The following is a 14,736-nucleotide window of genomic DNA, read 5'->3' as shown; positions in this document are numbered from 1 at the left end:
GCTTATTACTGCTGACACTGCTCACAACAGGGTGCTCTTTCTTCTTAGCTTTCAACTGATCGATGAATTTGACATATTCCCTTTCTTGCTCCGCTTTGATTCGTTTGGCCTCATCGCGCAGACGGTTTGTGTGTTCCTGTTCCATTTTCTCAATCAGCTGCTTCTGCTGTCTTTCCAGAACCTCCCACTCTGTGTCAAAGAACTTTTTCGTTGCATTCATCTCTTGCTCAAAACAGCGAATCATTTGTTCTAATTGCTGTTGTAGTTTGAGATTGAATTGAGTTCGAGCCCGGTGTTCCTCAGAAATGTGCATGCCTGTAGACTGGACAGACTCAGAATTCTCTGTCAAACTATGTTGTTGTTGTTCAGTGGAATTCTGTTCTGATACTTTGTTCTCTTCTGAAGCATTTATGCACTCCTTCGTTTTTCCGTCATTAGTCTGCAAGTCCATTTTAGACTTGTCTTTTGCACATGGGCTGACCTTACCATCATCAGTTCCAGAGTCTGAGCTGATCCTGGGTAGGCGGCAATCTTCCTCGCCGTCAAAGAAACTGCACGGCTCGAGTCTTCCCTCGCGATCGGACGTGATGACAGTTCTGGTGACGTTGTAGTAGTATTCCATATCCTCGTCAGAAGACGTGCTTGGATCATCGGCTCCGTCTACCTGCCCTTGAGTTGACTGCTCTCCTCTTTTCTTCCCCGAAGGATCTCGGCAGAATGGAAAATCCTCTTCACCATATGACTTGCCACCATAAAAGGGAGTCAACCCGAAAAATGTAGTTGAGCGGGCCCGGGCACTGCGTCGGGGGTACCTCCTTTTGTTTGAATCATTATCCTGGGCTTTGAACCCGTCACCATCCTCCTGTGAAGTCTGGTTTCCGCACTGCAGCACGTGCTTCTGAAACAGGTTTTTCACCCTTTGTAGACTTTGTTGCACGTTGGACACCTCAGGACTTCCCGCTCATTTTCTGGACTTTCCATCATTGCTTTTAGGGGGTGCCAGTCCATATTTATTTTCCTGATCCACTCCCGTCCCAGAAGTGGTGGACCTCCCCCTCAGGTAGTACATATAAGTCCATTCCTTGGTGCTCTTTGCCCTTGTGTCTCACCTTGACTTTTATCTTTCCGATGGGGTATACTCTTTGCCCCGTGTATGTCTGCAATACTATCTCCGTATCCCGTAGGGGAATATGTGTGAATAACTTTTTGTAATCTTGCTTATTCATGACCGTCAACACCGATCCGGTGTCCAAATCCATCTTCACGTGGACTCCTGCTATCTGCAGTGTGACCCAGATAGTTTGTCGGTCAGCTTCCTTACTCACGTTGTGAATTCTCAGACTACCCAGTTCCTTGCTGTTGGAGTCCGAATCCGAATTCTGTTCATCCGAACTCTTCTCAGCCACCTTATGTACCTTTCTGCACTTTTCCTGCGGTGACTTTTTGTTGCTGGTCTTCTTTCCTGACCGGCATACTTTAGCTATGTGACCAAGCTTGCCACATTTTCTACATTCCTGGTTTTTAAACCAGCATTGGTTCTGATCGTGTGTTGTCTTTCCACAACGATAACATTTCGTTGTACCCAAAGCCATTTGATCTACGCTGAGTACCGCTGCCTTCAGCTGCATTTCCGCAGTGCCTCTCGCTGCGGCTTCGTGCGATGCTGCAATAGTGACAGCCTTATCAAGTGTAAGATCATTCTCTTCGAGCAGCCGCTTTTGTGTTCCTTCTTTCGACAATCCGCACACGAATTTGTCTCTCAGTGCCTCTGTCAGGTTTTCCCCAAACTGACAGTATTTCGCTAACTTACGCAGTTCAATTAAGTACTCCGCGTTGCTTTCCTCTTTCAGTTGCGTTCTCGCATAAAATTTAAATCGTTCCGCTAACATCAGCGGTGTGGGGTTCAAATGATTCTTCAGGACAGCAACAATATTAGCGAAAGTCTGATCCGCCGGTTTAGCTGGTGATAGAAGATGCTTCAATAGCCCGTATGTCTTCGCACCCATTGAGTTTAGTAAGGTTAGTGCTTTATCTTCATTTGATATTTTATTTGCCTTACAATATATCTCTATGCGTTCTACATACGTGGCCCAATCTTCAACATCGGGATCAAAATCGTTGATGTTACCACGCTTAGGCATCCTCGCAATCTTCTTGAGAGACAAAAAGACATTTTTCTTTTATTTTTTTTTTCAAAATGGCGGTTTCCCGCGCTCGTCTTCTTCCCCCGCCTACGAAAATGGCGGCTTCCCGCGTTTGCCTTTCTCCCCCGCTGGCTGTAATGGCGATTGCCGAATTGCTGCGTTCGCCCTCCCCAGCGGTTTTCGAATCGTGCCTCCCAGCCCCTCTTGCAGTCCGGTCCTTTCCCCCCCGGCTGCGGCTGAGTTCTCCGCGTTTTTAAAAAAATTTCTCCCGCGCTTACGCTGTCCCGGTCGCTGCGCCTCGCGGCCTCGGTAGCTGCCCGGCCTTTTTCACCGGTCGCGGTCGAGCTCTCTCTCGACGCTGTTGCGTCTCCCAGCCCGCTTGTAGCCCAGTCTCTCACACCGGCTGCGTTAGCATTCACCGCGGCTCCCGTGCCTTACGCTGCCCTAGTCTCAGCGCCTCTGGCCCCGACTTCTGTCCGGCTCTTTTCCCCCCGGCCTTGGTCGAGTTCTCCGCCCTTATATCCTCCGTTTTTCCCTCCCCCACTTCACAGCCACCGTGGCCGACTTGCTGCTCGTCGCTGATTGGCTCACCCACCACCGTGAAAGAAGGGATGATCACTGCCTGTTGCTGATGGAAGGCTTCGTGTCAGAATTCTTCCTTTGCTCTGCAGACCCGAGTCTTCTCTCAGCAGAATGATGAGGGCGGATGCCTCCTCTCGACGCCCGTTAAACTGCCTTGGATGTATCTCTGCCGCAGGGTAAGATCGTACTCGTCGCCACTGTTAAGTCTGTGTGTTATATTGCGAATTACTACACAGACCACAAGAGTAAACTTTAACAGGTCTTTACTAGTTGAAGGTCAGGGCGGAACTGCCCAATAAATCCTTACACAGCACTTATATATCGGTGTGGTCACCGTCGGTATTACAGTATACAGCAGCCAAGATAAAGTAGTGCAACTCTTAAAATAGTTCTCTTAAAGGTGGAACGGTTACATACACTACACCAGTGATTGCTGTTCCAATAATTGATCAAACCGTCACAATTTGCAACATTTTTGATTCAGTTCTCATCCCTATTACTGGTCAAATTAAAATGAGATCACTTGCTCCAAATCTGCACAATGAGCACGAGCATACTGACCCCTCCCCTACCCACTCGTACTGACCCCTCCCCTACCTGCATATACTGACCCCTCCCCTATCTACACATAAATCCCCACTCCAGAGACTTGAACACATATAGGCTGACAGGTCAGTGCAGTACTTTGGTAGTGCTGCACTGTCAGAGGTGCTGTCTTCTGAAAGAGATGTTAAACCAAGGCCCTGTCTGCCCTATCGGGTGTGTGTAAAAGATCCCATGGCCCTATTCGCTGAAGTGGAAGGGAGTTCTCCCGGTATCCTGGCCAATATTTGTCCCTCGACCAACCCCACCAAAAACAGATGATCTGTTAATTTATCTCATTGCTGGGAGCTTGTTGAGAGTAATTTGGCTGCCATGTTTCCCTACATCACAACAGTGAAGACACTTCAGAAGGACTTTGTTGCCTGTGGTTCTTTCTTTTCCTGATATGAATGCAAGCCGTTGTTGTTTGATCTGTATTCTGCACTGAGCTCCATGTGTTCTTTGCATTTTGGTTTCTGCTACACTGCAAACCACCATGGACAAGCTACTGTAGAAACTGGAATTTACGTCGCACCTGTGTACACAGCCTAGTACCGATAATTCAAAGCCGTTGTTTGTCATCAAAAATTTGAATGAATCAATTGCATTAAAATGACACAGTCACCTTTTTAAGTGCAAATCAAGTTACAGTACTCAGCAATTCAATTGAAGCAAATTTACAGTAGACTGTAAATTGCTGCTGTACTTTTACTGTTACTTTGCTGGGGGAAAAACACCACTCATTCACTTACAATTAGTCAGATATGACAGTTAAGGAAGTGTGATTTCTTTGCTGGTTTTCACAGTGTTTTGCTGGTGAAACAAATTTTATGCTGTTTGCAAATGGCAAGTTGACTGTCAAGATTTCCATATTAATGTTGAAAAATCAAATTAAAGGCACTATGTAAACTCAGTTTGACCGTACTTAAACCCTGCCTGAGGAAAACTGGTTCAAATTATTCTCACGCAGATAATGAAGTGTATCTTACCAGTTAGCACACTTGGCATGGAGCCTCACTCAATAAAAGGGAAGATTAGATAATCCGGCACAGAGGTCAGTGTGACCAATTCGCAGTCCTCCAACTTCTCTGGTTATTAATTGGTCATTTGGGAGGACTGTGACTAGTGTCAAGTAAGGCTTCATGATGACGTGTTAACTTCTAAACAAAAACCACCATAGTTACATGGCATGAGTTGTTTACAAAAGTTGAGATTATAAACCACCATCGGGTTTTATGAAGTTACTACTTCTATAAAGCTGGTGAGATCCGTGCTGGGTCCACTTTTGTTCTTGCTGTATATTGATGATTTGAATATAGAGCAGCACAATCTTGAAATCTGCAGAAGACACAAAGGTAGGCGGCTTGACAAACAAGTAAAGAGAACTGTAAAAGATTGAGAACCTAGACAGGCCAGTGGAATGGGCAGGCAGGTGGTAGATGCAATTTAATGATAAGTGAGGGGTGATGCATTTCGGAAATAAGAACAATGAATGGGAGTATACACTCAATGGAAAGAAACAAAAGGACCTAGGGACTGAAATATATAATTCCCTGCAAAGGCGAGTGCAAGTAATTAAGGCTATTTAAAAAAAAAAAAGGCCCAAGAGCTTTTGGGTTTTATAACAATAATAACTTACATTGAGATAGCGCCTTTACCGTAGTTTAACGTCCCAAAGTGCTTCAAACAGATTTGACACTACGCTACAAAGAGATATTAGGACAGGTGAACAAAAGCTTGGTCAAAGAGGTAGGTTTTAAGGAGCGTCTTAAAGGAGGAGAGAGAGGTAGAGAGACGGAGAGGTTAAGGGATGGAATTCCAGAACTTGGAGACTAGGCAGCTGGATGCACGGCCGCAAATGGTGGAGTGATGAAAATTGGGGTAGCACAAGGGTGATGGGTGAACAGAACTTGGTGCTAGTTAGGATACGGGCAGCAGAGTTTTGGATGAGCTGAAGTTTGTGGAGGGTGGAAAAGGTGGAAGGCTAGCCAAGAGAGCATTGGAATAGTTGAGTCTGTAGGTAAGCAAGGTATGGATGAGGCTTTCAGCAGCCGATGGGCTGAGGCGGGGTGGAGACGGTCAATATTACTGAGGTGGAAGTAGGCAGTCTTGGAAATAGAGTATAAGAGTACAGAAGCAATGGTAAATTTGTACAAAACATTGGTTAGGCCAAAATTAGAGTATTGTGTGCAGTTTTGGGCATCCCCTTACAAAGGATATTGTAGCCATAGAGACCGTACAGCGTAGATTCACCAGTCAATTTGGCATGGATTGCTCTAGCAAAGAGCCAGCACAAACAAGATGGGTTGAATGCTTTCCTTCTGTGTTGAGAACCTCTATGGTGAAGCTTTCAATTAATAAAATCTAACCTTGCTCTGCTATGCATAATTTTAACATATGCCATTTGAGATCAGGAAGCAGATTGGAAATAGCAGTGAATGAGATGAAGAGCACACAGTCGGTGATGGTACCTCAGAGTGCAGTGGGAACACAAATTATCCAAACTCTTTGCTGCCTGAACTGGCTGCACATCCCTGAGTGTAGATAATTTCATCAAACTGTGTATCAGTTTCTGTGTTGAACTAATGCTGTATACATTTTCTTGAGTCACAGTCATTGCACTCTGAAAGTAATTAATTGTGTGAAGTGTTTTCAGATATTTCCCACAATGTGATTAGAAGCTGTATAAATGCAAGTCTTTTTTTTTTAAATACAGTAACCTAGAAACTGGGCCACATAACACTTGTTTTTCAGGTGCTAGGCAGCCTACTAAGGTCTCAAAATGGCAGACAGGAAGCATGGGCACACTTCAGGTTGGAAGTGCGCCACCCGCCATATTGGGTAAGGACAAACAAGAGGCGTCCTTTACCCACGCCTGAAGCAGGTCTTAGGCCCTTCACATATGCAAATAAGGGGTTTAACTACTGCTTGAGGTCCCCGCTCCAACATTGTTTGCTTAGCCTGAGGCAGCCAGAACTATCGCGGGCTGCACTCAAGGAGACCAGCCCTAGGGAGCGCCTGTAACTAAAAAGGTAAGTAACTTGCCTGAATGTGGAGCCGGGAGGAGCAGGAGTACCCCACTTGACCCCACATCAAAGGACCCAATCGCCACTCCCGAGCCCCCACCCCTATCCTCAATCGCTGTATGTCCTGACCCCTGACCTTCCCCTACCTATTCCGACCCCCGATTGGGGATCCTTGGGTCCAAGCTGCAGACCCACTTGATTTCTCTTCGCACTTCCTCCAGTCTTTACTGGCAGGCTGTTGCAGCTATGAGGTATTGAGATAATGAGGTTTGAAGGTCAATATCGCAGGAGCCCCAGACCTCGCCATTCTGGTGCAAGGTACTTATCCTTTGCCCAAAAATGGGCACTCCCGAACTTCTGGGCCAGAATATTGAGAATCATAGATGATCAGAGGGGAGGGGCAAATTGGAAAAAAAGTAAGTGCTATCCTTTTCCAAATTCCCAGGGTAGCTAGAAACGTCCTTTAATTTGAAGATTTTATTGGAAGTATCAACTTAGCTCAGTTGCTAGCGCCCTCGCCTCTGACAGAAGATCGTAGCTTTAAGCCCCTCCCCGGGCTTGGGCACACAATCTAGGCTGCCACTCCAGTGCAGTACTGAAGGAGTGCTGCACTGTCTGATCAGCCATGCAAGGCTGTTCAAATGGATGTTAAAAGATCTCATGGCACTGTTTGATGAGGAGCAGGGAATTCTTCCTGAACCAACAACAACAGAGGAGATAGACCTTGATTTCCTCGTTGTTTGTGGGACCTTGCTGTCAAAAAGTAATTCATTGTTGAGTGAAGTGCTGAGGGATGTGATAATAAGGTGCTATATAAATGTTATTCTTTAGGGGGATGGGATTCAGAGTCTGTATTAAACACTGTACATTGAAAGAAAGAAAGACCTTGCAATTGTATAGCAGCTTTCACGGCCTTAGGACATCCAAAAGTGCTTTACAGCCAATGAAATACTTTTGTAGTGTAGTCACTATTGTAATGTAGGTAACACGGCAGCCAATTTGCACACAGCAAAGATCCCACAAACAACAATATGATAATGACCAGATAATCTGTTTTAGTGATGGTGGTTGAGTGATAAATATTGGCCAGGATACTGGGGAGAACGCCCCTGCTTTTTTTCAAAATAGTGTCAGTGGAAGTTTGACATCCATCTGAGAAGGTAGACGGGGCCTCGGTTTAAAGTCTCACTGAAAGATGGCTCCTGCGACAATGCAGCACTCTCTCAGTACTGCACTGGAGTGTCTCTGGAGTGGGCATGAACCCACACTGCATTATTAAACACTATACATTGGGTGGCAGAGCTCAGTGGCATTCCATTGGAATGTGTTAATAGACAATTGGTAGGATGTGGGTTTGCGCTCAGTCCTATTGCCCGCAATCTCTGCTGGGGTACCTTGAGTTCACTTCAGTTGCCTCCTTTCTCAGTGGGGCATGTGATCTGGAGGGGGGGTGCTTAACTGGAGCAGAGGAGACAAAAAATAGTGATGGGTTAAAATTCAGAGCTCATCTGACCTGATATCAGAAAGAAAAGTACTGCAACAAGAGAGATGCACAACAGGTCAGCACCTGGAAGAGAAAGACCAACGTGTTGGGTTGTGTGAAGGCTGCTCCAAACCTGAACCTGTCTACCTGTTTCAGGAGTTGAGTGCCTTTCCCTGCATTTCTGTTTTTTTTTGGATTCTTCTAATTATCGCTACTGCAGTAACCTGTTTACATTGAAGTCTTTGTAGCTGAAAACAGTGGACTAGTAAATCAGCCTGGGAATGCAGGCACACTGGTAGCTATTGTGTGTACGCTTCCAAACCGGATCTTATTGGGACATGCTCATACCGGCCAGGCCTGTTTTCAGTTAAGAAAGCTTCCTGGAATGAGGTATTACTATTCCTGTAAATCGGGAACAACAGCAACCAATGGCGACAGAGGTTTAGAGGATGAGGTCATTTGGTTTCTATGTTATTGGCTTAGCTTTTGGCTGCTTTCCAGCAAGAGAGAGAGAGAAACTGAGCAGCTTGGTAGCTGTTTTTTTAGAAACTGCAGAAATCGTTTCTCAACATTAGGAGAAGGAACTAATGTAATTCCGTCCCCTCTGTTCCAGCCTTTGGGTATGTATGCTACAGGTTTGCATTGTTTTTTGTTAAAAGCTCCAGCTGAGGGTGTATTTTAACTGGATCGAGGAGAAGTAGGATGTACGGAGCTATAGCCAGAAACCAGACCAGGAAATTGCTCTGAAGAATGTTTTTAACAAGGGGTAAACCATCTAAACAGTCACTGAAATAGTATGGAGGTTAACTGCATCATTGTTTCCAGATCGTTAACACATGTTTCTTCCCTTCCCTCCGCCAAAAAAAGATATGACTGGAAATTGTTTGGAGGCGATTTGGTTGCCAAAGGTTTTCAAGGTGTTTGAACCTCACCAGTTCTATCTCACAGTGGATATAGTTTGTGATTGTTGCATATGCCGGGACTGAAATACTCTGCGTGTTTTCTTTGGGCATTTTGGTGAAGTGTGATGTTGGCTAGCAGTGAGCTTGCTTCGGGTCAACACTCCGATCTTGTAGCCTTCTCCATTCTGCTTTCCTTAAAGGGCCAGGTATTGTTTTAGAAGACTGGTTTATAAATAGAGAGGCACACAATGACAGGATTACTGTTGCAACAGTTTCATTGTGTTGGCTGCTACCAATTTTTCACATTTTTAATTTAGAACTACGTTTTTTCAGTAAAAGTTGTACCATGGTAGATTTGCTGCAGTGGCACTTTGCAGCAATGGTCAGTATTCCAATGTGACTGTTAGAGGTGACTGTTCCAGCAATTGTGGCTGGCTGTCTTAAAAAATCTCCAGTGTGCTCTTTAAGAACTTGGGTTGAATCCAGTGAAAACAGTATTAGGTTCAGAGGGTGCAGGTAGTCTGCTGTAAAACCTATTTATTTCTGGGACCTGGTTTAGTACCCAGCCCAGACATGATATAAAAGACGCCTCTCTCTGCCGCTCTAAGGCTCCTAAGTGGAATGTGTGCAGGGAGTCTCAACCCATTTCCTCGTTGGCACAAGCCCACAACATATAACTGCCAACAACTTGAAATAAATTGGCACTAAATTGCCAGTTTCACTCAGAGAAACCACAGGCTGGCTGAAGGCGAGGGAATTTACACTGGTGCAGTACGGCTGCTCTTCTGGTGTTTTGGTAAAGGCCTGTTTTTGGGGAAATGGAACTTCACTCCACATCTGGCCTATGCCACACCAATCCCGGGAGTCAACAATGCCAGCATAGGGTGTCAAAAAATATTCCATTTCCAGCATGGACATTGCTCATTTTGACCACAAAGGATCACCAAAAAAAAATAGAAATTTAAACAATAAATGAAATTTGTTCTGAGCAAATGCATCTGGTGGGGAGTGAATGATCTACTGATAAATTTGGACATCTTTGATGTGAAAGTAGCAATTTGGGTTGTGGAAACAATGTTCTGTATGGCTCAGCCTATTGGACAAGGTGGCTTGTACGGAGCATAAACACCAGCATGGATCTGTCGGGCTGAATGACCTGTTTCTATACTGTAAATATTATGTAATGCTACCCCATTCATCTTTATTTTCTCCCTTCCCCTCATCTCCTGAAAGAATTAGCGCCTTGCTGCAGTATAATCGTACAGTTCCACGACTGTTGGCTGTGCTCCACACCCCCAGTATGTCGCCCAAATGGCCATTATTCATGTGAGCCATGACAGTGATTGCCACCAGACTATTCGATTACCGCAGGGGCCATCTCAGCCAAGTCTAAACCTGCCCCATTTCTCCCCAAATCTAGCAGAGGTCATTGGATAGCAATCAGGAACAGGAACCATAGCTAATATTTTTTCCTCTCCCTAACCAAGAGCACTGAGACCAACTGTAGAGTCTCTGCAGGTGCCCTGGCTGAGAATAATGAACTTAGTATAGACTGGGATTCCAACCTGAGACTTTCCTGTTCCTGGTCTATGAGGCTGAACTAAACTCATTGAGTCATTGGAAAAACCAATATTACCCTTAAATAAAACACAAATCCTGCTGTGCCAAATTCGCCTGTCTGAACTACTGGTGGATTTGACATCACCAGAAGATCTGCACGTGATTTGCGTGTACACGGTTCCTCAAAGGTCTATAGACGATAAGATCCATACTGGCCAACAATGCCAAAATTACACTGCTGGACAGTACAGGTGGGCCAAGAGTCCATGCCCATCCAAGGCTAAAGTAAAATGGCAAAACCAAAGGCCAGCACCAGCAAAACTACCTCCAGTGGTGGATTTGGTGTCTCGAGAGTCTGTTGTCTCATTTATGTTGCAGCGCTTCTTCTGAATGCTGGGTGCTAACTTGTAATCTACATTTATCTCTCAACCAACACATAAGAGATGATCTGGTCACTTATTTAATTGCTGTTTGTAGGAGCTTGCTGCGCACAAATTGGCTCCCATTTTTCCTACATGACAACAGTGACTACACTTCAAATGCACTTCATTGGTTGTAAAGCGCTTTAGGACGTCCTAAGATTGTGAAAGGCGCGATATAAATGCAAGTGTTTCTTTCTACAGTACCTAAAATAAAAAGCACATGGATTATGTATATTGTGAGGCAGTCTGTGCTTCCAACAGGTTGCCGTACATCGGCACTCTGAAGGGTTGCTTCATAAGGAATGCTGACAGCGGTGAGAGAATTTGCTGCAGCTTAGCCTGAGATCGCACCACAACACTCTCATTCCAATTTGAAGCCAACTCCAGATTTGCTAGTTTGAGGAACTAGACTTTGCAGTGCTGGTTAAAATGGCTCAGCACCAAGAGATTGAGAAGCAGCAAGTCTGCATCCTTCCATGGACAGTGGAAAATGCTTCATCAAGTACTATATATGAGCCGATCAAAACCACCAAATGTAGAAAGGGGGCCCAGAGTTTAGGCCCAGACCCACTCTGAACCCTAGAAGTAATTAGAGCCTAGAAATGACTGTTTGTGCTGTTAATGCTATTAGGCCCAACCGGTCTATACTGGTGTTTATGCTCCACACTAGTCTCCTCCCACTCTATTTACATATCCTTCTATTCCTTTCTCCCTCATGTACTTATCTAGCTTCTCCTTAAAAGCATCAATGTTGTACTATTGGTGATATTAGTGGATGAGATCTTGACACCGTCAAAATTCTGTTCACAACTTTAAAGGAGGTGTTCCAGTCCCCCTCCAGGGACTTTCTAGGCTGACACTCCAGTGCAGTACTAACGGAGCACTGTACTGTCGGGGGTGCCGTCTTTCCGATGAGCCGTTAAACCAAGGCCCAGTCCGCCCTCTCAGGTGGATGTAAAAGATCCCATGGCACTGTTTGAAGAGGAGCAGGGGCATTCTCCCCAGTGTCTTGGCCAATATTTATCTCTCAACCAACACCACTAAAAAGCAGATTCTCTGGTCATGATTACATTGCTGTTTGTGGGATCTTGCTGTGCCCAAATGCGTTTCCTACATTATAACAGTGACCACAGCAATTGAAGTACTTTTTGAAGGTGTAAAGCGCTTTGGACATCCTGAGGTCGTGAGAAAATCTTTCTTTTTAATGCCTTGCTTTCACGTTACTAAATGGAATTGTGTGGAAGTTGCAGCCACCCTCACCCACTCTCTACTGGGGCCTGGCTTTGCAGTAGATGACAGGACACCAACTGTACAATTAAACCAGATATGCTAAGAGAGATAGAGCTTTCGAATACGCAATCCTCACATTATCTGCTCACAGTTTTGTGCAATTATCTTGCAATGAGGGACTTCACTTCCTAGTGTCGCAGTGGCCCTCAGGTAAGTGGGTCTGCAGGTCTCCTTAGAGCAGAGAGGCTAAGGGGAGATTCAATAGAGGTGTTCAAATTTATGTGGGGTTTAGATAGAATAAATAAGGATAAACTATTTCCACTGACGGGAGGGCCGATAACCAGAAGACATAGATTTAAGGTAATTGGCAAAAGAACCAGGCGAGAGGAGGAGAAATCTTTTTATGCATAGTTGTTCTGATCTGGAATGCACTGCCTGACAGGGTGGCGGAAGCAGATTTAATAGTAACTTTCAAATGGGAATTGGATAAATACTTGAAGGGGAAAAATTTCCAGGGCTATGGGGAAAGAGCAGGGGAGTGGGACTAATTGGTTAGCTCTTTCAAAGAACTGGCACAGGTACGGTGGGCCGAATGGCCTCCTTCTGCCCTGTATGATTCTATGTCTTCAGGCCACAGGTGTTAACTGGCCGGTCAATGTGATTAGCCACCAGGCCAAGAGGGCAGGGTGAACTCCTGCTGGATTTATTTTTCCTTTCTAAGGTCCATTTGTTGCCTACCTTTCAGGTCAGAGAGAGGAAATGGCAGTCAAACGCTCATCCCGACACACGGCTGAATCAGACATCAGGGATCAACAAGAACTTCCGATCAGCCAGATGGAGAGCAAACGGTCTGAGATCAGCGAACACAAACGCTGTACGAAGATGTGCCTCCCGGAGAAAGTTTTAACTGAGGGAACGGCAAAACAAGAAACGGATGACAATGGGAGCAAATATTCATACATCGCACAAGCGACAGGTAAGCGGAGAGTCCTGTTGTTTGGTAGCATTGGGCTTAAATTACATCAGTCACTGAGCAGAGGGTTGGTGGAAGTCTGTTGATGTCACTGATGGGGGCAGGTCAGCATTTTTTCAATATGCTGTAATGAAGCTCGTGGGTGCTGCACACTTTTTTTAAAAAAAAGTCGACAAATGTGCCTTTGTTCTCAAATGAATTTTTTTCTTGCCAAAAGGGTAAAGATCATTAACTATTTAACAGTAACGAGCCATACTGAAACAGAAATGGAAACTAATCCAAACCTATCATTAACATTGTGTCAACAGCAGCAAGTGATGAGTGGGCTGTTGGAATTAAAGGACATCACCCACTGCTTCCCTTTATGATAGAGACACTGTATATAGAGGAAGCATTCAGATTCATTCTGGTTTTGTGTTTTCGAATATTTGAATGCAAATCCAAAGTCAGTTTAAAAAAAAAAAAAAAAAAATCAGTTTTTATAAATGTTAACATGACCAATACCTTCCCAGACTATCAGAAAAAAATCAACAGGGGAACTGGAAATATAGACCCATCAGTTTATCAGACAATGAGAAATTCACAGACTGCTAGCCCCCTGGACCACCAGGTATTTGGTCACTGAGGACTTATTGTCCCCTAGATTGCCAGTGAGTCAGATGCCACTGGCTCAGGAAATGCTCCTTTTTTCCCAAAAGAAATTAAAATGAAGTTGAGGCCTACACAGCACGATTGACGTAAATTAGATTGGATAGCTTCTTCCGTTTGGTCTAGTACGGCACTCCATAGTAGTGCTAACTGCGGGCTGCCTTTGTGCAATGGTTAACAGGTTATTTGTCTTTATAGGTGTGGGGAACCAGAAGCTCATTCCCAGTTGTGAGAAGCCGCAGTTTATAGCCACACCTAACAGTTACAGGTAAGAAACTTTTAAACATTTTGCTACTAGTCCAGAAACAGCTGTATTGACGATGCACTTAAAGAAGGAGAAGGGATGGCCAGTAACAGGACAGAAGCTACGTGTAATGGGATGGCACAGTGGCTCAGTACAGGAAACTTTGGTTTATCCGGAGGTTAACTGTCCAGAATGCTCGATCCACCGGCAAAATTCAGGAGTCAGTTCAGTAAGTTTTTTTTCTTTTCGTTGCTATTTTTTCACCAGTCAGGCTCTGCAAGGTCTAGCTAAAGCTGTTGCTTAGCTACAGAGATGCTTGCAAGCTACGGCCGACTGTTTAGAAGCTGTTGCTAAGCAACAGAGTTTGTTGCTAGATATGGAGCTCAAAAGCTCCGTATGTTTTAACATTAGCGCTGGTTTGTCCGGCAGTTTTGATGGGACGGCAACAGCTCAGTCCCGTCGGTGCCGGATATCACAAAGTTTCCTGTAATGCACAATTACTTAGGGATTAGCCTGGTCATGGTGAAAGAGAAATTCAGAAAGTAACACAGGTTAGGAGACCAGCCTGGTATTGGAAGGGTAGAAGGCCATCACAGTAGCACAGGTTGAGAAAAAAGCCTTGTAATGGAGGCTGGGAAGGAACATAGAATCAGGAGTAGGCCTTTCAGCTCCTCGAGCCTGTTTCGCCATTCTATCAGCTCCTGGCTGATCTGTACCTCAAATCCATTCACCCGCCTTTGATCCATATCCCTTCACATCATTGCCTAACAAAAACCTAGCAGTCTCATTCTTGAAAGCTCCAACTGTCCTAACATCCCCAGCCTTTTGGGGGAGAGAGTTCCAGATTGCCATTACCCTTTGTGTAAAACAGTGCTTCCTGATTTCACTCCTGAACAGCCTATCTCAAATTTTAAGATTATGCCGCCTTGTTCTGGATTCC

The 14,736-nt window shown here is 44.9% G+C and overlaps 1 protein-coding gene across 1 annotated transcript in view; it reads left to right on the top strand.

The window, feature by feature from the left end:
* map3k14a (mitogen-activated protein kinase kinase kinase 14a) overlaps window positions 1-14,736 on the top strand; it is a 67,295-nt gene that overhangs the window by 24,783 nt on the left and 27,776 nt on the right. The window contains exons 2-3 of the mRNA XM_085966596.1: window positions 12,677-12,907; window positions 13,751-13,820. Coding sequence (XP_085822722.1) covers window positions 12,677-12,907; window positions 13,751-13,820 — 301 coding nt within the window. The remainder of the gene's footprint in view (window positions 1-12,676; window positions 12,908-13,750; window positions 13,821-14,736) is intronic.

Source organism: Somniosus microcephalus, chromosome 24, assembly GCF_052327205.1.
Source record: "Somniosus microcephalus isolate GS21.2 chromosome 24, FLI_Smic_1.0, whole genome shotgun sequence".
Classification (NCBI taxonomy): Eukaryota; Metazoa; Chordata; class Chondrichthyes; order Squaliformes; family Somniosidae; genus Somniosus; species Somniosus microcephalus.
This window is presented reverse-complemented; position numbering and strand designations above follow the sequence as displayed.